Genomic DNA, 26747 nt, shown 5'->3' with positions numbered 1-26747 from the left:
CCATCAAATTAAGAAGCAGGCCATAACACGGTATTTAAAGGAAAGCTAAAATTTGTTACAGCAAACATATTATTACTTAGTGATCTCTGCTTTGGCTAAAACGCTTATACATCTCTAACAGCAGGCAACCCCAAAGCCCTGAATTATCCAGATCACACAATCAATTAGAGGAGTACTATTGCCAATTCTAGCAAATATACTTCTCTATATTTAATCTAATCAATTTTTGTAGATTAGCATAAAATTAATATAGTCTATAGGCACAACAGGAAGAAAAATACCTACACTTGATGAAAATAGTAAATGCTACTCAAACCAGAGGAATCAAGCCAAAGGAATTATTTCAGAAATGGATAGCCAGTTGATTTTGCAATCAACCAGTAAGTAGTAGCAATGTACTTTGTATTATTATTAGAAACAAAACCATAACTAACAACAAGTTGTTTCAAAACTGCAGACTGAAAGGTTAAAGCTAACCATAATTTTTGCATATTATTATAGTACCAAACTTCAAAATGCATAAAAAATGTACATGGGCAAATGAAAATACTAGCCTCACCTACATAAAATAGATGAGCATTTACATCTGACACATTAATATCCTGGGATCTTAAAAGCAGTGCTTTCAAGAAGTAATAAATACAGTATTTTGTTCCGTAGGATAAATTGTTTTAATAGCAGACAATGAAGTACTTGGGGGTGGAAAAGGGAGGACTTCTATTATCTGATGCAAAAATATTGGTCAGTTCCTGCTTTTTAATGCAACATTGCCCCCACCTGGACAAATGCAGTTTGGTTTATAGGCTGGCATTAATACCGTAAAACTTTGTAAAACAGTGTAAATTCCACTTGGAAAAGAGTCACAACAAACTTCTCTGTGTGCAGTATACTTTTTCTTTAAGCTAACCTGTCTTTTAATTGAGTAGTTGAAAGTCTTCTTGATGTTTTCCTGAAACATATGATAGCTCCAGTACTCACAAAAAGTTCTTTCATGTTATACGCTTACTCATTCCTGCAGAAAAATGAACAATGCATTTTTCTACAAACAAAACTGGATAATACTAAGGGAAATATACTGCTAGTTTCAAGGAAATATGTATACTGCGTATGCATATTGTGTGCATATGTAAAAGATGTATGCACACAGCTTATATAGAAAATGACAGCTCTTTTGATTCTAGAAACCTCTATACTATGCTTTCAGATCAAAAATAGGTAAAATTAGAAAAGTAACATATTTTAGTGAATAGAGGACCTTGTCTTTATGAATAAACATGGACAACTGGATTTGACCAGCTCTTGTAACAAGCAACTTTCTTTCACAATGTTCTTTGTACACCTCAGAGTGATCGACAACTCCAGAAGATCTAAAAATGGTCCTTCGTATCTTTAGAGTAATTAAATGATAAAGACCCCTGAAAACTTAGTATCTTCCCTGTTTCACCCAGAAAAATCTGTCTTAACTACTTATATATGCAGTCAAGCTCCCTATAACAAAGCTTCTGAAATGACAAGAAAAGGAGCACTAGAAGTTAAAACAGGATCTTCTGAGAGCACCAGAAAATATTAACATATTTATAAAAAGGCACATAGAAGTGTCAAACAGAAGGAAGCAAGCGCAAATTTAGCACAACGTAAGTGGAATACACATTACATGCAGAGACAATGCTCCTGGATGGTGCCGAGCCTTTGCTCTGGTAAGTATCTAATATCAAGACATTGCCAGCATCAAACCATGGGTCAATACTTAATTCCTTCCAGAGAGCATTTATTTTAGTGCCCCCTGGTGTCAATATTATCCCTTTTATTATTTAACTGGCATTAGAATACTAAGGAAAGAAGTATTCCTCAGAGTTAAATTATTCCGGTAAAATCTTTTTGCAATGCTAGATTGCCTTCCATGTGCCCAGCTCCACTATTTGACTAAGCAAATAACAATACCTGCCAATACAGCCAAGACACATTTGGAACATCTCACGTAGATGCATTAGGCTACGATTGCACTTCTGTATCAGAATGTAAAACAGATTTTGTGGCACTAATAAAACTTTTCTAGTGTTTAAATTCTGGTACCCAAATGCAATAAAACTATTTGCAAGTAAAATTTGTTTTCCTGACATCACTGGTGGGTCGCCAAAATAGCCGTGAACCTTTGCAGCAGGAAATATCCTGCTCCACCAAAGATACCCTATTCTTTCCAATGCTTTCATTACAGTGAGCTTAAATCTGAGAGTGTTCAAAGAAACAGTCAAATAAATTGAATGACATCATCTGATGATCGAACCTGTTTCTGCCAAAGCTTTTCAAGTTAGGTTTAGTTTATAAACAGATAGGCCCACTGTGAATACAAGGTTAATGGTATCTCTCTCTCAGGTCTGCTGCACTTCACGGGCAGTAGATGCTGTCCTCCCATTATTTATGATTTCACCCAAGCCCTCTTAATACATTACACAGTGGGACTCCCTGTAGGGGAGTACCCTCTGGGCAATCCCCGTTGGGCCCTGGGCCCACTGGGGACCCGCAGCCACGGCGCCCGTCCACAAGGTGCATGGAGCTGACGCAGCCCAGGGCCTGCGCAGACAGGACTGTGCCAGGCAGCAGGGAGATCTTCCTTAAGATCCTGACTTAGGAGGGTATTTCAAAGTGTTAAACATGCCAATTGCTTCAGAATATACAATTATATTCAGCATTTTTCGAAGAATGGACCAACTAACCACCAAAAAAGGTCATCGAGTGCTAAAAGGTCAGTAAACTTGCCAACAAAAGTTGGTTTAATAAGTGCTGAATTTTCCCTGAGAAATTGGTCAGAAGCCATGAAAGACAAAGACCTGCAACTCAGGACACGTGCAGAAAACCATCTCAGGTAATAGCCGTATCTATTTCAGTGACATCTGGGGTCAGGCTTATTTTCTCACATTTCTGATATTTATGCGAGAGCCTCATCATGAAGGATCAATCTTTATTTTAAGATCATAGAAGCATTTTGTATTTGTCAAACGTTGCAGGAGCCCTGCTGATCAATCGCAATAAAACAATCAACTCCTGACGTGCCTTCAGCACTGCAGCAATGGCAGGAATCAACAAAGGCAGGTGGCACGAACCGCGAGGCAGCGAAGTAAATGCAATAAACTATCATTTTCCCAAATGCCTTCTCAAAATCAAAAGGTAACGTACACATTTCAGGTTTGGCACCTCTGAGGGTTCCTACAACGAAGCACCGAACCACAAAGGTGAGGACAGACGTTTGTCTGGCCCCACACTCCCCAAGCTGCACCCCACCTGTGCCGACGTCTGGTTTTCTCCTTTCCCCACAGCTATGATGTGGCTCCATGCGGCAGCACTGGTAGGGCAGAAGGAAGGACCCAATGGGCTTTGTTTCCTTCTTTTTTAAGGAAGTAGATTTTCAGAAGATGCTGATTTGTTGAGACCAAAGCTTTTCACAGAAACACTGTGGCTTCAACTGAATTTTTCATGAAAGATACTTCCCAGGTCAAGTCCTAACTTCCAGCTGATCTCTGAGATTGATCTGAGGAGAGCTGAGACCAGAGACTTCCGTGTCCCGTGAGGGCTCTCCAGCTACTGAACCAATCTCTTCCCCTAGACTGAACAAACACAGAATAGCTGCAAAAGGAGAGCTTGTGAGAAACTGGCCCAGGAAGCAGGAGTAACGCCAGGTACACCACTTGACAGACAGGACCCTAGGTGCTTATTTGCGCCTGATTTGTGCATAGCAGGGTGTCAGATCTTCCCGCTAAACTTTAAAAGACCTTTTGTTATCTAAACTGGGTTGGTAGAGGTGGTGGGGCTCCAAAAATCACTGGAAAATAGGTTGTGGTTACTTCCCGACTCGGACCCCGATGGAGGCCTCTCGTGAACAGGACAGGAGATTGTAAGCTAGAACTGCTTATGGCTCCACTTTCCAAATTACAAAACATAGCCACAGCCTCACCACAGAAACAGCAGGCGTCTTAGCACGCAATGCATAATGCAATACCTTGAGATAATGCAGTAAACCTCAATCTTAGGCTCGGTTTCTATCTGAGCTGTCACAGGTTTAAGATGACATAAGAAAATCAGTATTTGTATTTTAGCCTGGCCATATGACAGCACTGTATACATCTGTAATAGTGATTTTTAACATTTTGAGCAGAAGAGTTTATTTAAATGTAATATCAAGTGAACGGGCAGAGTGCACAGTGCTGTGATTCACAAGGGTGCTCAGCCTAGCAATTTATCTGCAGGACCTCTCTGACCACGGAGATAATAGACACTTGCTTAGGAAAAGTGTTTGTTTTAGATCATGTTGACCATACTCATTTACATGCCCACTACATAGATGTTATACGACATGAATTATTTATGTAAAACACTGACTTGCCATAATTGCAATATTTACATTTAATATCAGTTCAGTGCTTTGCACATGCCTATTGAATATTGAAACCCTAAAATACTGATTTCTATGTCAATGGTAATTCTTCGTGTTAGCTATTTCATTTTTAGTATTTAATAGACTGAAAATGACAGCCCTGCTTAGGAAAACAGTCCGTATTGAAAAGAAGTGCCAGAAGTTCTCTTTACAGCCCGTCTTGTACTGAGGTCATCTAGAACAGAAGCTGTACCTATAAAAATGTGGATTATTATGCAATATTGGCAATTTAATCCTATACCAGTTTCTTACAGAAATAAACCCACTTCATGTAGATTAATTATCAAAAATGAAAGTCATAAAATCAGTGTTCTAGATGTGACTTTTTAATGAGAGGTCTGAGTAACAGTCTAAAAATAATTTTTAAAAAATTGCAATACCCCAAGTATTTTTGCCTATGATCTCTTGTTGATACCAGCAAATCCTTGTAACTAATATTCTTCGAAGAGCAAACAAAGCATGTAATCGAGTGTTTGAAACAAGCAAAACACTAGTCTTACAAATCTATTTTTTTCTAATATTCAGGTGCTGTTGATGTATTTACTGACAGCTACTGCATTGTACTACTTAGCACATAAAACACCCAAGCTGCACATTTCTGCAAAATTCTTGAATGTTTTTCATATCAAGTAAATCATTTCAAGAAAAAGACTTGAAATTCTACTGAATAATTTAATAAAAATCACACCGAGTACCCAATCTTCTGATTCTATTATTCCATTATTCTATGGAGTTGTTACATTAGATTTATACCCAAATTACTGGCAGAAGCAGAAATAACCCTTTAAACACTTCTTTTTCACCAAAAGTGAAGTTGCTTTTCCTTATGTTCAGGGAAGAGACTAAAACTATCCAACAGAGGGCTCCCAGTAGCTATTCAAAAGCTTAATTGAGAGTCAAACACATGAACTCTTAACATATACATGCAAATCAGCATGCTGTCATTTTAACAACCTATTCTGTATGCACTATAGGCACGCCTACACCCAAATTATAAATTTGTAAAAGCACACAGTAAAATCACCCAGGAAGTTCCTTGTGTTAATTTGTATTCTACTGAAGTAAGTTAGCACAGCTTCTTTAAACTGCGGAAAATGAGTATATTTTTAAATAGTCTTCATACAAATGCAATTACATTTTTTTTTTATTACTTCTTTACATGCACTTGAGAAAAATGCTAATAAAATTGTGCGTGGAGCACAGTTTGGCTGCCACCTGCCTATCAGACAGGGCAAGAGGCAGGGGCAGAGACTGCAGCCCCAGCAGGCACTTGTGCACTCAGAGAAAGGGCTCCTGCAAGGGGCTGGTGGGAAAGGAACAAAACTTACTCAATACACTTGCTAAGAGCTCGGTCCCGAACTACTTGGGACATCAGCAGCTGCTCAGACAGAGCCAGACCAAGGCATGGTTAACACAACACAGTGATGGAGACTGGCCAGTGAACAGGAGGCTTATCTTGCACCCCAGTGAGCACAACCAGGCTAACCTTGTCATCCTGTTCTTCCACTAGGAAAGAAAGGGTTAGGTCAAGCTGATCTGAGCACCTATTTGCTAAGAGCCAATCTACACCTGACAAACTTGATCTAATCAAGACGTGAGGCTGGACCATTTCAGGAAGAAGGTATTTCAAACTGGGTTAATCCTTGCTTTCCTTGTTGAGATGGCTACGATGTGGAGCTGCTGCCTGCAAGAGCTTCTATTTATATACGTCAGCCGTGAGTTCTCCCAGCAATATTATCCCCCTCACTGTTTAAATGCCTTGATTTTATGTACAGGACATCTTAATACATTGTGGTGTATCTTCTCTCAGTAACATAAACTGTGATTTCCTGTAGGCTACACACTGTCTTTTTTTGCAAATGTAATCAAATGTCACAGTCAATACAGAACCATGTTGGTGTGCCCTACCTGTTCAAAAGAAACCTCATAGGATATTACCTATCCAAAGACAATGTGATCAATAAGTCAAAGCTATTATACAGCAATAAATTAACATTAGTATTTGATTGGTTTAGTAAACTATTCACCACAGATGAATATAATACATAAACTATTGTACAAGAAGCTTTTAAAGATTTTTTACAGTATTAAAAAGAAATTACATATCTGTAATTAAATGCACTCTGCAGTCTCTGTAGATGTACCAGCTTTTTTAAAAAAACTTTTGAGAACCTTGAGAACCAATTTGTTTCCCACAACAGCTTCTGAGCCTATGATAATACTCATTTGCTTTCCTCCACATCTTTACATCCAACTGTGAAAATACATACCTGCAGTCTCTTTGCACATGCTACAAAAGTAATCTAATACATATCCTCCACTAAATATCTGTGATTAACTCCTCCAGAACTAGTTTTGTCCTTTTACAAATGCAGGCTTTTTGATCAAAGTCCTTGGAGGTGAAGTACAAAAGCTATATTCTGCTATGCTACACACCACACAATTAGGTTTGTCTTGAAATTTATAGTAACGTCTTTGGTGATTTTATTCACACTGCTTTTATCTGCAGCGATACTACAAAGCATGTGGAATGTAATACAAGTGGAGAGAAATGTGTGGTATTTGCAATCATATTCTTGCAATGCTAAATTCTACAGATTATTTTTTTTTAATTTTTTGGCACAATACAGGACTAGAAGCACCCTGACCTAACCTGAACTGAGCTGAGTTTGATCACCTCTCATGTTCAAAAAGTCCACTTTCAGGCTAGGGTGTCTGGGTGCATGAAGGCACTTGGAATATATAATCTATATTACAATTTTATGCCATTTTTCTTAAAAGTAGTGAACACCCTCTCAACCCCCAACCATCAGAGCTGAGGTTTGGATCTGAATTTCAAAAGCAAAATTAGATTTCAGTTTTTGCAAGTGCCCTTATTTAAAATACAGCCATTCTTAAACTAAAATCTAAAGTGCCTTTGGAACAGAGCAGTTTGAAAACAATATCCCATTCCCCTTAAACTGGAGATAAAGATATACAGGACCTTTGGAAGAAACCAGAATAGCCTGGCATGCAAAGTTACATGCTGTTTTAAAGATTAGATCTTTTCTCCTTATGCAGCCATCATTTTACTAATTAAGTCCAAGAGTACATATATTGAAACGAAGCCAGCAGTGTAACAAAAACATCAGACAAGCTCTAATCCTTTACTTACCACAAGTCTCCATCTTCAATAGTCTTATCATTTGGGGCTCCAGCGTGCCCATAGTGTAGAACAGAAGAGTTCTCACCACTGATAGGTAAAAAGAAAATTCAGCATAATTAATGCAAGAAGAAACATTAAAACACACAACATGAGAAGGAACATTGTAAATGTGGCATTGTAAACATGTAAACATCAGTGACTTGATATATTAAGCATGAAATTTTGCAGTCTGTGAATACTGCCATAGAATCTGCCAAGTCATTGGCTAAGATAACATATTCTGCATCTCACTCAGCTGAAATAGGTACAGAATAGGCGTTTTGCTATTCTGGCTGCAAGATGTGACCTTTCCACAGAAGGAACTCGGCACAGTTCATATAAATACTTCCCACATCCATGAAAGTGTCAAGGAAGCAATTATGTAAGTGTAATTTTTCAACCTGTACCCATTTATTTCATTCTGGATTTTTTTTTTAATTATTGATACATTTCCCTACTTAAGGTTAAATATTCTGAAGCATAAAAGACAAGTTTCCTCTGGAGAAAAATATGAAGTGTTTGAAATGCTTTACGAGTTATTGGGGCTGGAAAAAATCAGCTGTCCAAGTAAACAGTTCCAGTTCACCTCTGGCATGGCTATGCGTGATCTCTGCTGGAATGAATTCACTGCACACTGCTAGGGGAACATTTGTGATGTGTAATGTCAGCAGTAATATCTGGCACAAAACCCATCACTATTTTCATCTCTTATTAAAATCACCTTATAAAGAAAAGATTTTTATTCCTGAAAACCCTTTAGACTAAACTGCTGATTCACAGGAATAAAACATCTCCAGAGAAAGATGGACTTTGTTCTGCACTTCTAAAGCTCCGTGATCCATTCAGTGACCTGTATTTGGTCTTGGCATCCCTCTCTTGTCTACTGTTATTCCTCCAGGTCTAGCAAACGTCAGTTAAAAGACAGGTAAAGATCTCAAGCTCTACCTATTTTCCTTTTACTATTCTCCTCAGACAGATGTTCTCTCTCTTCAAAAAGCTAGAAAAATTATATCATATCCAAAAATACATGTGTTGGAACAGGGTTGCTGTGGCACCACTCTGACCCCTCAAGATTACTTGCCAGTCTATCTCACTCTTTATCAAAGTCGTATTGGTCATCCTGCTCAAATTTAATTCTTTCAGTTATGATGGCAGAATAGCTTCCTATTTTAGGTGGAAGGAATCAGAGGCTCAATTTCAGTGAATCTTGTTGTACCTGACGTCAATGTGCCATCTGACATACATCTCATATTAGACTTCCAGTACGTGCAATTACGAACCCAGTAAATATGCACTGTATCCAGAAAGAGCTTACCTTCAAGATACATTCACAGTACTTGTGATCATTTAGATATATAACTGACCATTAATTCATTCAAATATAACAATTCCATAAGCTGGGATTACGGAGGAGAAAGCAGATGCCTTCTTAAATTTCCAAAGGCTCTCAATCCAAAGGGCTGGATCATGTCAATAATTTCAAAGTAGTAACATTTTATCTCTATTTTTTAGCAAGTAGGAAATCAGTACATACTAAGGCAGTGAGGGACAACATTTCAGAATCGTAGGAATGATTTTCTGATAGGAAGTGTATTTCTTATACAACATTGAAGGGAAAAATTAAAGTTGCTAAATCAAGAGTTAAAAAAAAACCACACAATTAAAGCTGTGACAGATTTGCTTTGTAATGTTAGTCCAATGGCGTAAGCACATTTTTACAACTGGCTAGTAGCTGGCTGCTTTTTGCTTCCTGGCTGCCTGAGCTGAGAACCTACTCTGTCATGCAGATAACTAAAAACAGCCCCGTAAAACCTGCATACAAGATGAAGACACAAGTGAGCCTCCTTCTGAGATTTCCTGTCTCCTGGGCATTTGTGGAATAGTTCCTTTTGGCCACAATTGCAGCTTTCCATGCCAGGACACGTTCAAACTTAGTTTGCTCTGCACGAAAAAAAATTATAACTGGACAATAGAGTGTAATCCACGGAAAGGCCTTCTGTGTCAGGCTACATGTATGGCAAGAACCGGGTTTCCAGCCATAGCCTTCTGCTTCCACAGGCAGCTGACAGCAGCACAGACAGCTCCTGCCTCTGCTGTAGTCCATCAGCACTGACAAGAGGATGCAGCATCACGTGCTGCCTGAGGAACTGCTTCCCAGGTGGAGAGCTATGATTCAGGGGAGGCAGGGAGGGAGCACTTGGAAGCAACTGGAATGACCTTGATGCTATGTGTGCCACTGTTTGTGAATCCACATGCTTGGTTTTAAAGGAAAAACACAAAAATAAAACATTCCCCTACGTGGCATCCACACACATGCTCCACAGCAGCTTGTCAGGATTTTAGCTAGATATACTATTCTTTATCTCTTTCTAAAAATAGGGATAAAGGAATAGAAGCAGATAGCATATGCATGCATTTACGATCAACTTAAAAAAAAAATTATCATGAGGCTTAAGGGCATGACTTCATGCTAACATATTTGCAGATAACTTGTTTACTTATCATCATATGCTGGCACTCTCAGTGTTATATATCATACCAGCTGCATAAACAAGTCATATATTCAAATATGAGCACTGCACGAATGTTTTCAACAATTGGCATTCCAAATACAAAGATGAGGGATTTCCTTTACACAGTTTAACGTAAAGGTTTTAGTTTACAAAATATTTCTGTAAGGTTCGGCACCAACTGTTACAGAAGATGCATGAAAATCTGTTTTTCTCTGCCGTTACTTAAGCATTAAGCAGCACAATCTTTCTTGGCATTGGAAACTCCCTATCTTTCATGCAAATCTTGGCTCTGTAGCATAAATGGGATTGTACCACAGAGAGAAGCAGCTGGTGTGGAAGACCAGATACCCACACCATATGCATTTCACTCTTTTTGTCTGAGGCAATCGGGGTGAGAGATCTGTTTACTTCAGGCTGGCTCTAGGCAGGCCCCACGGACTGAACGCCCGTTAGCAACTGGGGCACAAGAGAGCTGCTCCCGAAAGCTCCCCCAGTTGTTTGTCACCCAAAAGAAACCCACAGCCTGCACTCCATGACTGGTCCCCGGCTCAAACTGAAGCCCCATAGGAGGGCAGGCGGGAGCTCTCACCTCAGAAAGGCAGGGTTGGCCTGGGTTACTGCACCCGTGTGGCCACCTCCGGCCTGCTGCTGCCGGGAGGTGCACGTCAGACCTCCCTCACGGGAAGCACCTTTACCTCCGCCTCAAGATGGAGGCAGGGAAGACACTTTAGGAGCAGGGCCACAGAAACTTCACTGCAGTGATGTGTACCCACAAGGTAAACGTTGCAGCTAACCAGGAATTGCTTGTAACGATTGTCTGACTTTCAAGGGGGCTTCAGAACAATTAAAACAACCTCCCTCCTTCCCCCCCCCCCCCCCCCAAGCACTGGCAAAGCCAACAAGCCTTCCTGTAAAAGCTATTTCTTTTCTTTCCAAGGAGTAACAGTTGAAAGGCCTCGTGTCAGAGTGCCAAAGCTGGGGTTTCAAATGAGGTGCTGTGGGGAGGTGCTGACCACGGGGAGCTCCGCTGCCTTCCTGGAGGCCAGCACACCTTTGAAAACCACCACACGTGGGGATGTCAGTGCCTGCCTTCAGGCAGCCCAACTGAAAAATACTACAAGAGTTTTCTACATATCTATTTTTATTCCTTTAATAATTTGCATCTAACTGGTGCCAGACATGTTTGTTGCAGAAAGAATTACGTGAAGCAGCAGCAAAGCTGCAAATTAACACCACTGAGAATGCAAACGGGAGGAAGAGATTCAGATTGCTAGGGAAGGAAAAAACAGGCCTCAAAATACATTTTAAATCAGAAAGCTCTGAAAACGAAGGAGCAGAAGAAAGAAAGAAGAAAAATGTCAGCAATATTTTAAGAACAGAATTAAATTGAGTATCAAACATAAGAAAAAGTGCAGCTATTAGCTCTACATTAAGATCTAAAGAAAAACCAATAGACCATGAACTAAACAAGCAAACTATTTCCATCAGGTTTTAAATAATAGAGCCAATCTAGTGGGAAGCATTAACAGCCTTCTCTCCACTTTTTCATTTAAGAGATTAAATTTTTTAAAGTTGGATTGAAAAAGGAAAAACATATTCAGTAAGTACCCTAACCTTATCCAAAAAGCTTTAATTATGATGATCCTCAGACAGCGAAACATGTTTTATTGGACTGCATTATTTGTAATCACTGGTATCACCTGGTGAGAGCTGTAATCTGCCTAGAGACATCTATCTAGAAGATCTGAACCTACACCTAAGATGGCACAACATCAGGTAGCAGCTGATCACAGCCTCAGTGGTGGTTGCACAGATGTTGGTGCCTTGTCACCAGTGGGTGCCATCCATTGTAGGGTCACAGGATGCACCATGCGTGTAACTTAACCTTTCTTTTCCTCTCTAAAAATGGCTATTTGGTACACTAAGGCACTGCAATGAAAAGTTCATTAGCATTTAAACACTACTATGAAGTCAACACTTTGGAAATTAGTATTAAATATATCCGATTACATTTACCAGTACTACTATTCTTATTTAATTGCACTTATACGACATCTGTTTGCACTTCAAACCACTTACAAGTTGACAATGTTAGAAAGCATTGCTAACTGCAGGACTAACCTAGCTAGGTGATGACCAATAGTAACACTAACACGTGTGTTATTATTCTTAACTGATTGGAGAGTGAATATATAGAAGTGAATACATAAAGCGTACTTGGTCACACCAACTATTCAGTAACTGTCTCCTGAAGAGTGCAAACACTGGACCAAGACAGCAATAAATGCATGCACTCAAAGCGTACCAAGTGATTTCTGCCTGAAATACAGTATTGATTACTCTTGTTTTCTGGTTTAGTGAGCATCTTTCTTAAAACCTGAATAGCAAACATATTTTAATTAAAAACATGATTCTCTTCTATGGAAATTATTATCAGGCCTGTACCTAAAAAGAAAGATCCTGTCAAAATATCACACTTTTAAGTGCTGGGAAAACAACAGAACTCAGCATGAATAGAATAATACACAACTATTCAAAAACCCTAATTGCAAAAGCTATTTTTAATCTCAAATGTAGTTAAGTGTAGTATTTACAATGACATTTTCATAGTAATTAAACATGCCTATTACTTTTGCCATTATTATGCTAATTGAATTAATCAAATAGATCTACTTTCATTTCATTAAGTCCTAGCCTAAAATGGTTAATTTTATTCATTCTTACTGCATCATTCAGAATATAGCAATTTATTGACAAAGGCCTTTTTACTGTTTTTTGTTTGTTTGTTTTGTTTTGTTTGTTTGTTTTTAAATCCAGTCTATCTCCACTGTTGACAGTAGTGGTAGGATACAACACCATCTCCCAGCTAAATAACAATAACCCGCCATATCCCAGCAAATCAGGATACTGTTTGGATTTCAAGGCATTTCAAGGTCGCAAAGGGTTTCTACAGGTTTAGCTATATTATCCCTGTTTCTAGCTTCTGCACCCAGATCAGATCCTGCAGCCCAGGTTCTGGTTTGCTGTAAGTAAATGGGAAACCCCTATGGCTGTGGAAAACCGTACACAGAGACAACTTAGCTTTACCATCTCAGCCTGTAACAATACCATAGAGGTGAAGTCTCACTGCAGTGTCACGTTAATTCTCAAGTTACATGATGGTACTTAAAACAGGAAACTTTTTCCAACGATTTAGATGCACAATTTGCCATAAAACTGCTCATACTGCAATTTTGCATATAAATTGGAAAAATTGCATTTACAAATAACCAGTTGAGTAAACAGCAGAAAGAAGCAGAGATGCTAATTGTCCTCATTACCCCCAAATCAATATAATATTATAGTCGTTATCTTAAAAATTATGTTTTACAATAAACCCATGTGAATTCAGGCAAATGCTTGTGCATAGCAGTAGATCCACAAGTGGAGCATATATACCAACATATATGACAGATGAGGCATACCTATGTATGACTAGATTTATTCCAGTGAGTAAATAAGATTAATCTCCGCATACAGTAAATAGCTGTCCTTCACACATACCCTACACTGATCTCTTGAAATTCTTTGAAATGTTTTTAAATTCTTAAAAGTGTGTATTTCTACAATTGCAGGGAGAATTTTTATATTATTTTCTCAAATATAACAGCTTCAACACCAGCTGTTCAGCAAGAAGAGAGAGCGAGCATAAAAAACTTCAAAAATTCACCCCTGAAATTTAGTTTTAGTGCACCCTAACATTCTCAAAGAAGTTCGAAAGCGGTATGAAATACTTAAGGTCTAATACTTTTCAAAGAAAGTATTTGTGAACAGAGAATAGCTCTAAAGCCCTTCTTCATAACACTGTTTAATAAAAAAGCCAATTGCAGCACAGATGTGAGCATAAATGCAATCTTGGCAGCAACAGCACTCATTGTGGAATCTCTTGAGTCTAGCAGAATCTGTAACTGAGTTATTTCTTTAAGACACAACACTTGCCACCTTCCCTTTGCTTTTCCAGAGGAAACAGTTCAAGACTCACTCTGTTGGCACTCACAAACACATCAGATGCCAAAAAGGAACAATTTTACAAATATCCAGTGGGAAACAGACAATAAACACTGCAATAGCTTGGTATAAACCATCGACTTACCTGCCACAGATGCAAGTGTAGGAAGTATGGCGCATGCCACCTCGAGTATAGCAATAGTGCTGGAAAAGGCTGCAAAGAAAGAAAGATAGTAATTAATAATATATTCAATATGTTCAAAACTACCACAAAACAGGGAGGACAAGTCTTGCTTCAGTACAGCTGTGTTGTGCAAATCTGTGATCTTCCCCTGACCAAACAAGGGGAAAAAAAAAAAAATTCAACACAGATCCCACTCCACAAGATAACATTAGCCGAAGTCCCTGACAACCTACAAAGAACACTGCAATACACAAGGGATGGAGAAGGGAAGCAGAGCAGCCGCGTGCTCTTGAACATTACTCCTGTTGCAATGACATCCTGTTGGAGGAGCTGTTTGGCCTCAAAAGCACCGAAATATTTTCATCCTTACTGTCAAAGTCCCCTTCACATAAGGGCAGATGTGCCCAGAGCACAATTAATATAGGATTAGGCGCTTTAAGAGCTAAGAGCATATCATGGATCCTTTTATTCTTTTTGAAATATGCTCTAATTACAATCCAATTCCCTTTAATACTGAATGGATTTCAAAAACTCATTTGTTGTAATACTGAAATCATTTCATTAACACAGAGTGATAATGGTGCTTTTCAAAGAATAGAGATGTTGTGATTTTGTCCTTCTGCAGAAGCAATCCACAGAACACAATTCAAGTTCTTTGAAGGATATTAAAGACATTATACGCTTGTAAGTCCAAACCAGATTTTAGAATTACATAAAATGACAGTATTTAAAGAGAAACTAAACAAAACATAGAAATATATCACACATGGAAAAATAGAAGTCTACATTTAAGGGCATATGTATAGGCAGACGCATTTTACAAGACTTCTTTTCTGCTCAAAATGTTTTGGTTTTACAAGTCAGAAATACTGATTTTTCATTGCCCCAGAAGCCAGTAACTGCAAAGAGTAGGTCAAATGACAGAGGACCTAAGAATAAACTCTGACACAGTGAGAGCATAGCAGAGAGAGAAATAAATTTGGCTAATGAAATGTATCATCTAAATCATCATTTGCTGTGGTGCAGACAGTTCTTCACCAAACAGACATGTCATATGGAGGTGAAGTTACAGGTCTGCTCCTTCCTAGCACACTTGCAGACAAGGTTTATTCTACACAACATGATACTATGCACAAACATTTTGCAAAATAACATATTATACTGTTATATATGTATAGTTATGTTCTAGGAAGTAACTTCTAGCGTATTTATAGACCTTTCACACTAAATGATTGGATAAACTATCTCCTCTAGACAGCAACTTTCAGTAACATTCTAAAGAGCTTTAAAAATGAAATAATGAAGGTTGTAAACATCCTTCCATCATCTCTGATGCAGGGATAGGAGTGTTTATTTTTCCATATGACAACTGATCACATATTCATGGCTGGAATTTATATGAAGCTGTGCAGTAGAGTAACAGTAGTCACCTTTTGCAGTACTCCCAATTAGCAGTAAAAAGTAGTAAATAAATTAAGACAGGCTTCATATAATCCAGCTGTTGCCTGAACTTTATTTCCGATTTCTAAAAAAAGTAAACCTGCCGGTTTCATCAAACATTATGGACTTTCTTTTAAGAGTGAGTAGTTGTAGTTGTTTATGTGATTGAGCTGAAGACAGTGTAACTTTGCCAGGTAACGAGTCTTCTGCTACATGTAGTAAAACTACTCACACTGCCATGAATTTACTTTTTCAGGCTATGACTCATCAGACACATGTTCAAGCAGCTGGCAAGAAATTCATCAGTGCTATCAGAGACAGCTAACATCCTTGTATAACATGTCCAAGATAAGTGAAGGATCGCATATCCCTTTGATGGTAAATGTTGGCTTTTCAAAGCTAAAAGAAGCACAGATGCAGAATTATAGAAGCTGCCAGTACTTTGTAGTTAAAATCCTCATTCCACTGAAGTCAGTGCAGATCCTGCCGCTAAACTTCATTACACCAGGATTTCACTGTCTACATGCTATGAGAATCTTTATCAAAGAATCCAATACAAAAGTGAAAGTCTGAAACAGTTGGATAGCATATCTTTTCAGCTGGTGCTCCACATATATTGCAAATACTGCACCTTGAACTTTGCTTGGTCTATCTGATTGGAGGATACATGTATGTTTAGGCAGTTTTATGTTGGTGCTGGATGCTTTGCCATGAGTTTTTAAAGCAGCCAACACAGATACAAGAGTTAAGGACCTCTTTCTTTTCTCCTTCTTTCATGTGTTTCAAAGCTTTTCTGTCATGTTTTATGCAGTATTTCCCCGGAGGCTGTACATATTACTTATCATACACATACTATCTCACTCATGTATACAGATCAGCCATTGGTGTACTTGCATGTCAGATGTTACCTTTTGAACGCACATCGATTTGTTTGACATGGCATGTTCTTTTCATTGCTTTGAAACAATATTTTTTCCCTTTTTCTTTTTAAATGTAGGAGTACATCCCAGTTTTGATACAAAAAAATACCATAATCTTTAACTGATTGACAGTATTTTTAATGGAGTTTAAAGTTTCAAAAAAACTGTGTGTCTGTGGTTTTTTTTCCCCATTAATTTAAAGAAGAGCGAACCACCCCTCATTTACTCAAGTGTATCTCACATGAGCACTCTTGCCCCCCAACACTTGCAAATTTGCTGAGGTACATTTTCATTTTATCCCCACTGCTCTGCCAAGTCTTGACAACATGGGTTCATCATCATTAGAAGTAAGAGAAAAGCATTTTTGAGATGTTAAGGAATATTGCATACATCCAAACAAACCTCCAAAATGCTTGAAAAATCACTTTCACCGATCCTCCTAAAAAGCCATTGAAGTAAAATCTGCTACAATCTTTCTGACAAATTACACGAACCACTCTGACCAATGATGCTTGTGTCGTAAGATCATCTACAGTCCAGTTTCTGCTGCTGTCTAATGCGTTCTGACAGCTCCAACCAGACCTGTGCCAGGAATGCAAACTGAATCCAATAAAGAAGTTTAATGTTAACAGTTTTCCTAACTTGAATAGATTCATGGAACAAAGGCATTTAAGGCAGGAGGGACAGTAACAATCTATAACGACTTCCCTCACACTTCTTATTTCCAGATATTCCTCATCACTAAAATAAAACATATTCACATATACTCCGCCAAGTGTGATTTTTATTTCCCCAAAGAAGTAAATAAGTAATGTCTAATCTGCATTCCTGTTGTTGGCTCTTCTCAGTCACAACAAATATTCAGACCACCACGTTTTATACTTCTCAACTATTCACTTCCAAAACCAAGATAATTCTAGATCAGGAAGCTTCAACTTCTAAATAAAAATCCAATTAAGTAATGTGGTCTGTGTGCTGCAAAAGAGGTAAAAACTGTAATTGCAGGGAATGCATTAAGTATGAAGAAAAAGAAAGAGAAGGAACAGAAAGTGGTGAGAATATCCAACAAAACACCCAAATTGCCCAATGCATGCCTCAGTGGCATGTCATGATGCTCCTGCTTCCCAAGCTATGCATCCCTGGTAACTACAGAGAGGTGCTGCAGAACAAGGTGAGCTCTTTGGAGTAGAGGAACAGTTCTTCATTCAAACATTTCCTATGACAGATGACCAAAACCTCTAAATAACCCTGCTCATTATTTCCAGACACTGGAGCCACTTCAAGAACACCTGCTGGATACTGGTAGCTCAGAAACTAGTTGTTTTTTTTTTTTTAGACTATCAGAGAGATCGGCTGTCATAACTTTCCTTGTGAAGCATACAATACACAGAAGAGTCAAGGACGCTCTTGGGTCAGTACCTCATTAAGATGTTTGTACTGAAAATACATTTATTTATATTTTTTTTTTCCACAAGTGATCACTCACTGGTTTGAGAATGTTTCAGATCCACAATAATTTCCTCAGCGAACCTTTGAGAAAGTTGCTTCCTAATAAAAAGAAACCTTTACACACTTCAAGAATATTATTCTTTCAACATAGCCCTTGAGACTTGCCTTGAAATGCAAGCAGGTGGTTTTGAACTATGAATTGAAACCACAGCAGCTTAAGGGAATTTGGTACAGAACTCAGAGGATTTTCTGTATTTTTTTTATATGAGTACAGTTGCAAGACACAGGTGAATATCTATTAGTTATCTGTGAACTGAATTACTTTTGAATTACAACTATATTGTGCCCTTATGCTTTTGTACAGTGTCAATATCAAGAATAGCCATGAGACAGGCTAAAAAACAAAGCTTTTTTAAAGAATTCATGAAAGGCCAAAACTTCTGAAGCTGTTCTAATTACACCAGGACTGACAGCAATTCTTTTGATCATTTAGACATATAAGTACCTTCATACAAAGAAGCTGTAAAGCCCAAATAACATGCAATTGCTAAGCCACACTTGAAACAATTTGTTCACGATACCTGAAGTATTTCTACCTAGCACCAAACTAGGCTGGAAGAATTAACTGCACACACAGAAAGAGGAAGTGTCCATTATATGGGGTAGCAGCTGATCAGTGGGTATGTGCTCAAGGTAAGCAATGCTTTGTTTAGTCCCACACTAGACACAGTTAAGGTTCTTAAACACATTGCACTTCCCTTTGTTATACTACTTTCGTAACGTCACTCATTTTCCATGGGCAAATAGATGCTTTAAGGTTTAGTTTATCTAATCCTAATTGCATAGAGTTCACAACACAACACTGCAATATTGCAAAACGTGTCCAAGGTTGTTTCAACGCAAAAAAGTCAGAACTTCATTGTGAGAGAATGAAGAAGGGACGTGAAGAAGAAATACAGGTTACTATTTGCGAGCAAATGGCGGATTAAAGACTTTCATCTGACTAAGCAAAATTAGCACTCTGAGGTTTCTTCTACATCTCAGAGACAACGTCATTAAAGATTTTACAAAGGCAATATTATTATCTAAGTGGTCTATATGACTGGAAATTGCTTAGAATTGAACTTACTGTCCATAAACAACAGGAAAAAAAAATACTTCTCTGCACTGACTTCTAAAACCTAACTATTTATGCTACTTCTGATGATTTTTTTTTGAAATTCAAATCGTTGGCTGGGCTGTTTTGCCATGGAGTGGAGCTGTTGAAGCTTATTATTAGCCAGAAGTACTGAAATCAGCTACACTTTGAAGCATTACAATTTACTATTGCCCTCATTTGTACCATGCACAAGTAGAAATAATGTGAATTTTTTTGAAAAATGCTGATCGTTCCGAATTCCAACATCTAGACTCCATTGTCATTTTTTGTATGTTTTCTTCATCTAAGTTATTTTTATTTATTTTCAGCAAACTCGAGATAGTAATAGGTGCTTAGAAGAGAAAAATGTTATATGAGTTCAGCGGGGACAGAAGAACTGTTACTTTAGTAAGCAGGTATGACATGGAACTGGTAGAATATTAATGTAACTACAGTGCAGAACATCTATTATGAAATAAGGAAAAGCTGTGTAGAAGCAGCATAGAAGTGAATGGTCTCACCTTGGTAATCAAAAATTCTTGCTGGTATTTCTAAATGTGCTACTTCTTTCTACTGAAATGGATGACAAGCCAGAACTCTGTAGGAACAGAGGGCAAGATTACCCCCAAATGCAGATATATTTTAGGCATACAAAATGACACAGATCAGAAGGGATGGCATTCCTTCAGGAAAGGAAGCCCACTAAGGCAGAGGCATTTCACCAGCCATTAGTGCTACCTGGAAACCAGAGACACATTAAACAGGAAGTCCATAAATAATACAAACCCCAGCACTGTCACAAATGTCATATATGATTTGCAATGATTGAAGGTAATTGATAATCTCAGTTCAAGAACAGAGAGTTTAGGTGAGGGGTAATTAGCATTTTAATTGTATAATTGGGAATTACAAATTACCTGTCTTACTTAGAGAATAATTGAGGAAATTATATGACATTAATTGATACTTCAGCTTTTTTGAAGAAACTACACAGGTTGGTGATTTTAGAAAAACTGGAATTATATTCTCTCTCTCAGACATTTTCTTTGTTTTTAAATTTCACAGCCATCCTTTTATTACAAAAGCTAACTATTCCATATGAAGCAAGCTTTCTCCCATCACTTTGCAAACCTAAAACTTATTAATAGATTTTTGGACAGGAAGCAAAGAAACAACATGATGCTATGATACAGCAGCAGTTTAATAACGTCTGTGAACTATCTCCCTTTTGCCACCCCAGAGAGATTGATAAGAGTTTCTTCTAACAGCTCTGTTTGAGTATAAATCCAACTTTTTTTTTCTAATATGACGAAAGGGCAAGCATTTTAAAAATGTAGTTTTTAAGAGGTTCATATACCTACCTCTACTTGCTTTGTATTTCATCTAATTCCACACTGATGCGACATTTCTCCACCCCACTCCAGAAATTCATCAAATTATGTACTATCACAGAAGTTCTGCTAACCCATTTCATTACCAACATTCACATGAAAACGTTAGTTACGTAAATGTTTAACGCCATACTCAACTACTTATTTTCCAGAAGCATGGCAAGACAACTGAACAGGTACCCTAAAGACAGGACAGCTGCCGGAGTGTGCTGTAAACACACCTTTCAATAAGTCAGTCTTGAAAATTACATTCAAGAAGCATTTTAAGAAAGTCTTCAATATGGTTGTCAAATTATTATTTTCACAAAACTCTTTCAACTCTACTTGGAAAATGCATCTGTCATTTGTCAGAAGAGACTTGTCTGCATAAAAAATGGCTGACATAGATTCAAATATTATGACAACTATTGAAATCCTTACAGTTACTGTTTGATAGAAATTAAGCTGATTATGGTATTCATAGTACCAACCTGCACAAATTTAAACATTAATTCTGAAAAACTTGCAAGTAAAGGTGTACATGCCTTTCTTTTCTTTCTTCTTCTTTTTTCTTTCTTTTTTTTTTTTAAAAAAAAAAAAAAAGCCTGTACCAGCTTAACCTGCTCCAACTTTGTACTACACACGTCTCTTCCATAGTTGGCAAGTCTGCAATGGGACTGTTACAGAGATAATACAAGTTATTATTACAAAGGATTTCATTAGAGCTCTAGTGAGTCAAAGAACTACCATTAGGTAACCACAGAAGAAGTAGTACAGGACTGTGATATCACCAAGGCTGCACCTATGATTAGACCATTGCAAATAATGAAATTAAATTGATTAAAGTAATTGTCCCTGCAGCTGATAGAGGTAACAGACTACGTATACAATTCTGGAATCCACTGCGACAGCAAGTGTAACAGACAGTCTTCAACAGCCCTTTGGTTGGGTGGTTCAATATTGGTATCAAGGGAGATCACAGTAGTAGAGCACAAGGTGGAAACCTTGTTATTCTACACTGTGCTAACACCACTTTCTGTACGTTGACTCCCCCTCCTGCCTGCAAGTCTGAAACTCCCCATCCATTGTGTTTAGGTAGCTAACACAGCAGTGTGATCTCTTTGTACAGCAGAAGGGAATTTTAAATGAGTTTTGAACCTTCACCAAACATAAATGGAGAACAGATCCCCACTACCATGCTGCAAAGCAATGATCATTAAGAAGGGTCTCCTTTTCATTTCTTCAACAACTCTGAAGTCCGTGCGCAGCCATGCACATTATAACAATAACAATGTAACAATGCAAAACCAACTTCTGCAGTGGTCTGAATTTCATACTTAATCTAATATTACAGAAAGAGATGGCATGAAATTTTCTTAGTCTCATTGCTCCATTTCCAACTCTAATAATTCTAGATCTCAACTGGCATATTTCAAATTAATTTTTTGTAGTTTAAACCTATTTATCAACAGCTAATTAATGAGGTCTAAATCCTTTGATGACAGAATGATTAAACTGCATTTTAACTAATCCATCTTTAATTAAAATGCTGCCAGCAAACCATTTCTGGATGTGTAAAAAGGACACATTTATAGATGCTCACTCTTTAACTATGCATTATGTAAAGCCAATAATTAGAAGAACTCATGATTTCAATTATATTTTAATTACTGTTACATATAAAACATGCTTTAATAGATGTAATGCAATACATTTTCTTTCTTTACAACCCACTAATCATTCCTATTGGGGTGACAACCAAATAAAGGGAAGTTTAATATATGCACTAGTACAGGAATCTTGTTTTAGCTTTGAGCCAATTCTCTCCATTCCTTCTTTGCAGAAGAAAGGTACTTACTTAATTATCTCCAATCCTAAAACTCAAATGAATCCCTATAAATCCCTGTTAAAACTCTAAAAGGAGATTAGCCGTAACTGACCATAATAAAGATAAATACTTCATCCTTATTATTAAACTTGTATGTCTTCACGATTTGTGAACTCAAAACACAAGGCTACTTAAAACCTGCTAGATAAGGAAAAAAATATAAGGTGACATCCGTACAGATCTTCCTACTTCTCTCCTCTTCTGGTTTTAGGAAACAACATGAGCCAAGAGATGCTCTAATTACTGCAGGTGCCACCAGCTTCATTTACTTAGGGTATCCCTTTTCCTCCATCTGGGAGGGAAGGGCGGTATCACAGAATCGTCTAGGTTGGAAGAGACCTCCAAGATCACCTAGTCCAACCTCTGCCCTAACACTAACAAGTCCTCCACTAAACCATATCACTAAGGGCTACATCTAAACGTCTTTTAAAGACCTCCAGGGATGGCGACTCAACCACCTCCCTGGGCAGCCCATTCCAATGCCTAACAACCCTTTCAGTAAAGAAGTTCTTCCTAACATCCAACCTAAACCTCCCCTGGCACAACTTTAGCCCATTCCCCCTCGTCCTGTCACCAGGCACGTGGGAGAACAGACCAACCCCCACCTCTCTACAGCCTCCTTTAAGGTACCTATAGAGAGCGACGAGGTCTCCCCTGAGCCTCCTCTTCTCGAGGCTAAACAACCCCAGCTCCCTCAGCCGCTCCTCGTAAGACTTGTTCTCCAGACCCCTCACCAGCTTCGTTGCCCTAAATATCACAATGTGATCATGACAGCCAGCTCCTTCTTGTCTGCATTAATGGGAGGCTGAGATGTGAAAATGATGGAAGTTAAACCGTTCTTTGCTATGACTAATTCAGTTTTTAATGCAAATACGGAACAAATTATTTCCTTCTGAATAATGGAGTGTACAGATAGTTGGTCAGGAACAATCAATATCCCGTAGTAATCCAGCCTTCAAAATTGCATGTTATTACAATAGGTATTTTTTGCTGAGACAACCTAACATTCAATAAATTACAGCTATTAAATATGTTTCTAAACTCTGCATGTTCCAAGTAGTAGTTTCACAGAGTAAATTCAGCCTTAGGGTTTCACTGCTTTCAGTGATCTGAATCTGGCATGAGGAAACTTAATAAGCTTATAGAAGAAACCTGGTTAATTTACCCATTAAATTGTATTTTACAAATAATCCAAAAATACACATTAGTTTATTTTTACTGGCTCAGACATATTAAATTTAATTTTCATAAGCTGATTTCTACTGTTTGGGTAAATTAATGAAATTGTTGGGTTTTCTTCAAGTTTTTACATTAACAAATGTTGATAGTACAATGTTTTCACATCACAGGCACCTATGATGAGGTCATTGAACGTAAGGATATTAAAATGCACAAGACTTAAGGTGCTGCATAGTTTGATTTATATGTATCCTCTCATTTCCTTTTTGTCTATTCCTGTTTATAGATCAAACTCTTGGCAGCAGGGACTACATTTTACTTCTTTAAAAAATGCACTGCACATTTATATCCCAATAAATAACAGAAACAACAGATTACTGTGAAGAATATATAACTATCTCTTCAAAAGAACATGCCTGGAAAGGTCATTTTGAATATTTAAGTATTCATACTTAACAGATGTGAGGAATAAATGCTGTTGTGGCAATGTGCTCTACCAAGGTTTATCAAAAACACTCCTTACTTTTTAAAAGATTACAATAGACATACCCTGAAGAAAAAACACTCTCAATTTTATTACATATAGCATACAATTGCTGTTCCAACACTTCGTATCACCTGTCGTCCTAACCAGGATGCTGTTCTTACTGTTTCTTATAGTGCCTCCCAGTATGCGGCCATGAACATATATATTTAATGACAGCATGTACAATCATATTAAATGAGAAATATTCTAGAAGAAATATTCTAGCTGTTAGAGAAGTGCTCAGGAAGGACAGCAATAAGGCCAATACCAGAAATAGAAATAACATTATGATAGATATAGATATATGGAGAGCAGAAAGCAACTCCTTGTCTTATTTACAATTTAGTTTCCTGGTGTATTTAAATGCTAACTATAGTAAGCACTATTGCTTGAAGATGCCGTTCTGGACAGTAAGTGCTGACTTCCTTCTCTAAAAGGCTTGCTACTAAAGCAAGAACAGAGCACACAAATGCCAGCTGCATACCTGCTTTCACTCTGGGTAAGCCTAGCACACCGGTAACGTAGAAAGGGAGAAGATTCTCATTTGCTGCAGAGGATACTTTGCAAGACTCATGCCAGTCAGTTTTAGTTCCCAGAACGCAGAACCCTGAAACACCTCCTGGCTGTCCCATACACTTTCTGGAGTAGCACACCACCTTGCTGCTTCACTAGCAGAAACAATGCAACTAAACATTGAAAACCTGTATTCCATCTAATTAACTCCAGAGTATTACTGAACTTTTCTTCAAATTGCAGTTTCCTTTGTTGACCAAGAAATCAACAGCAACCCACTGCCTCCCAGCATCCTAGAGTAAGATGACGTGTTTGGTTGGGTCTGTTCTCAGATACTACGTCGTCAAAGAAAACCAAAGTTTTCCTGGCTTGTGCAGATAAATGACAGATCATAGATGTCCTTCTCTAATCTTTCTGTCCATGTTTCAAGGGTCCTGGTCATATAAAGTGAGTGAATAGCTGCCCAGAGGACTACACCATTTACCACAAATTACTTCTTTATGGAAGAATCAATTTTATAGTCTCCTGAATTTCAAACACTTGCCTCTTCAATCCAGTGGAATTACTCTTTTGAGAGCCAAGCCTGAGATAGATGACTCCAAGGATCTACTCTTGGGGCTATGAAGTATCTGTTATAAAAATCTAGAGAGGACTTATAAGTCTTTGAAAAAGACTCAGAGTAAAGAAAACATGTATCAACACTTTAACATTATATGACTAGAAGTGTCCAGATTAATCTGTTGAGCCTCCAATAACCTTCTGTCCCAACAGACTAGGAAGCTAAATTCAAGTTGGTCTGGTAGAACAGAAACAGAAAGCTTTTTCAAGGGACAGAGGAGGCTACGTTCCCCTGCAAACTCCCCTGGAAACTCCAACATACCTCTTTTTCTGCTCATTCAGGGAGAACTTTACAAAGCTGAATTCATGAGAATATAGTTTCAAAACCACGTTAACTAATTCCAGCTCCTGCGAACTCTCGGCCTATATACCACTTTCAAAGCAACTACTGTTACCAGGTATGGGGAATAAAATGGAATGCATTCAGTAGAGGTAATTCTAAAGGAGCTGTGAAGCACTTGCTTCCCTCCATACTGAGTCTGAAGCACAAATCCATAAGACTGATCATGGTTCCCTTGGTCCACACTGCCAAGTAGGAATCATCATTCAGGTGAAAGCAAGAGAAACTATAGCCTCAACAGAACTTTCAACAATTGAAGCTGTCATGCAAGGCTTGACAAATCCACTTACCTGCTCATAAGCAACACAGAGAAAATTGCCCAGCTCACTGCTCATCAGTTTCTGCAGATCTACTGCTTTTATCAAAAAGAATTAAAACCATACGGATTAGGAAGATGACATCAACCAACTATAAACAAGCGTTAACATTTTACTGCATGTCTAAAACTCTGAGGATGTTTCAGTTACTCCACTCCTGGCATTGCAGAGCCTCCACTAGCAGTAAATAAAACAAATTCCACTACTTGGCCAACAGTGCAATTTTTGGATCTGTCCGAAAAAAAAGAAAACGTTTTGTCCTCATGCTGCACATATATGTTGGGCTTGAAACTGGTTGTGTCAAGATGTGAAACTGCACAACAAGGCTGTATCTGCTGGGAGGCACAGTCATGCTTTTGGACCAAAATGGCATCATCTATTCTCCTCCTATAGAAGATTTATTACCCACCAAACACGTCTCCTTCTCCCTGAAGAAAGATGAAGGCAAGCAGGAAAACAGGGCAACATGGAGGCAGTACGTGCAGGACAACAACTCCAAGACTAGCCCCACAAGGTCTATTGTGCTCCCTGATGGTGTAAAACTAACAAGCAACCACAGCCCTGAAGACAGCGGAAAAAATCTACATAGTCACACTGCCTTAAAGCACGCCCCAGAGTGCAGTGTCATGTCCAAGCAGCCATGGTTTGATCTATAGAAATTCTCAACGCTTATTTCTTGCCTTGCAAATCTCTGCAACAGGGATTTGAGCAGCTGCAACAGACGGCCCTGAATGCCTACCAGCTATGGGCAC

The 26747-nt window shown here is 38.2% G+C and overlaps 1 protein-coding gene and 1 long non-coding RNA gene across 4 annotated transcripts in view; both read right to left on the bottom strand.

The window, feature by feature from the left end:
• PEPD (peptidase D) overlaps positions 1-26747 on the bottom strand; it is a 134791-nt gene that overhangs the window by 45633 nt on the left and 62411 nt on the right. For all 3 annotated transcript variants that reach the window (XR_013938464.1, XM_080552747.1, XM_080552746.1), the window contains 2 exons: positions 14259-14327; positions 7584-7661 (listed from right to left, as the gene is read on the bottom strand). Coding sequence is in view for 2 of the 3 variants with exons in the window: in XM_080552747.1 (XP_080408873.1) it covers positions 7584-7661; positions 14259-14327 (147 nt within the window). In the remaining variant the exon portion in view is untranslated. The remainder of the gene's footprint in view (positions 1-7583; positions 7662-14258; positions 14328-26747) is intronic.
• Positions 14334-26747, bottom strand: part of LOC308176696 — a 36235-nt gene continuing 23821 nt past the window's right edge. The window contains exons 2-3 of the long non-coding RNA XR_013938505.1: positions 25969-26030; positions 14334-21291 (exon numbers count right to left, since the gene is read on the bottom strand). This is a non-coding gene — a long non-coding RNA (uncharacterized lncRNA). The remainder of the gene's footprint in view (positions 21292-25968; positions 26031-26747) is intronic.

Source organism: Anser brachyrhynchus (assembly GCF_964034855.1).
Source record: "Anser brachyrhynchus genome assembly, chromosome: 12".
Classification (NCBI taxonomy): Eukaryota; Metazoa; Chordata; class Aves; order Anseriformes; family Anatidae; genus Anser; species Anser brachyrhynchus.
Note: the sequence above shows the minus strand (reverse complement) of the source record. Positions and strands in the feature narration are given on the sequence as shown.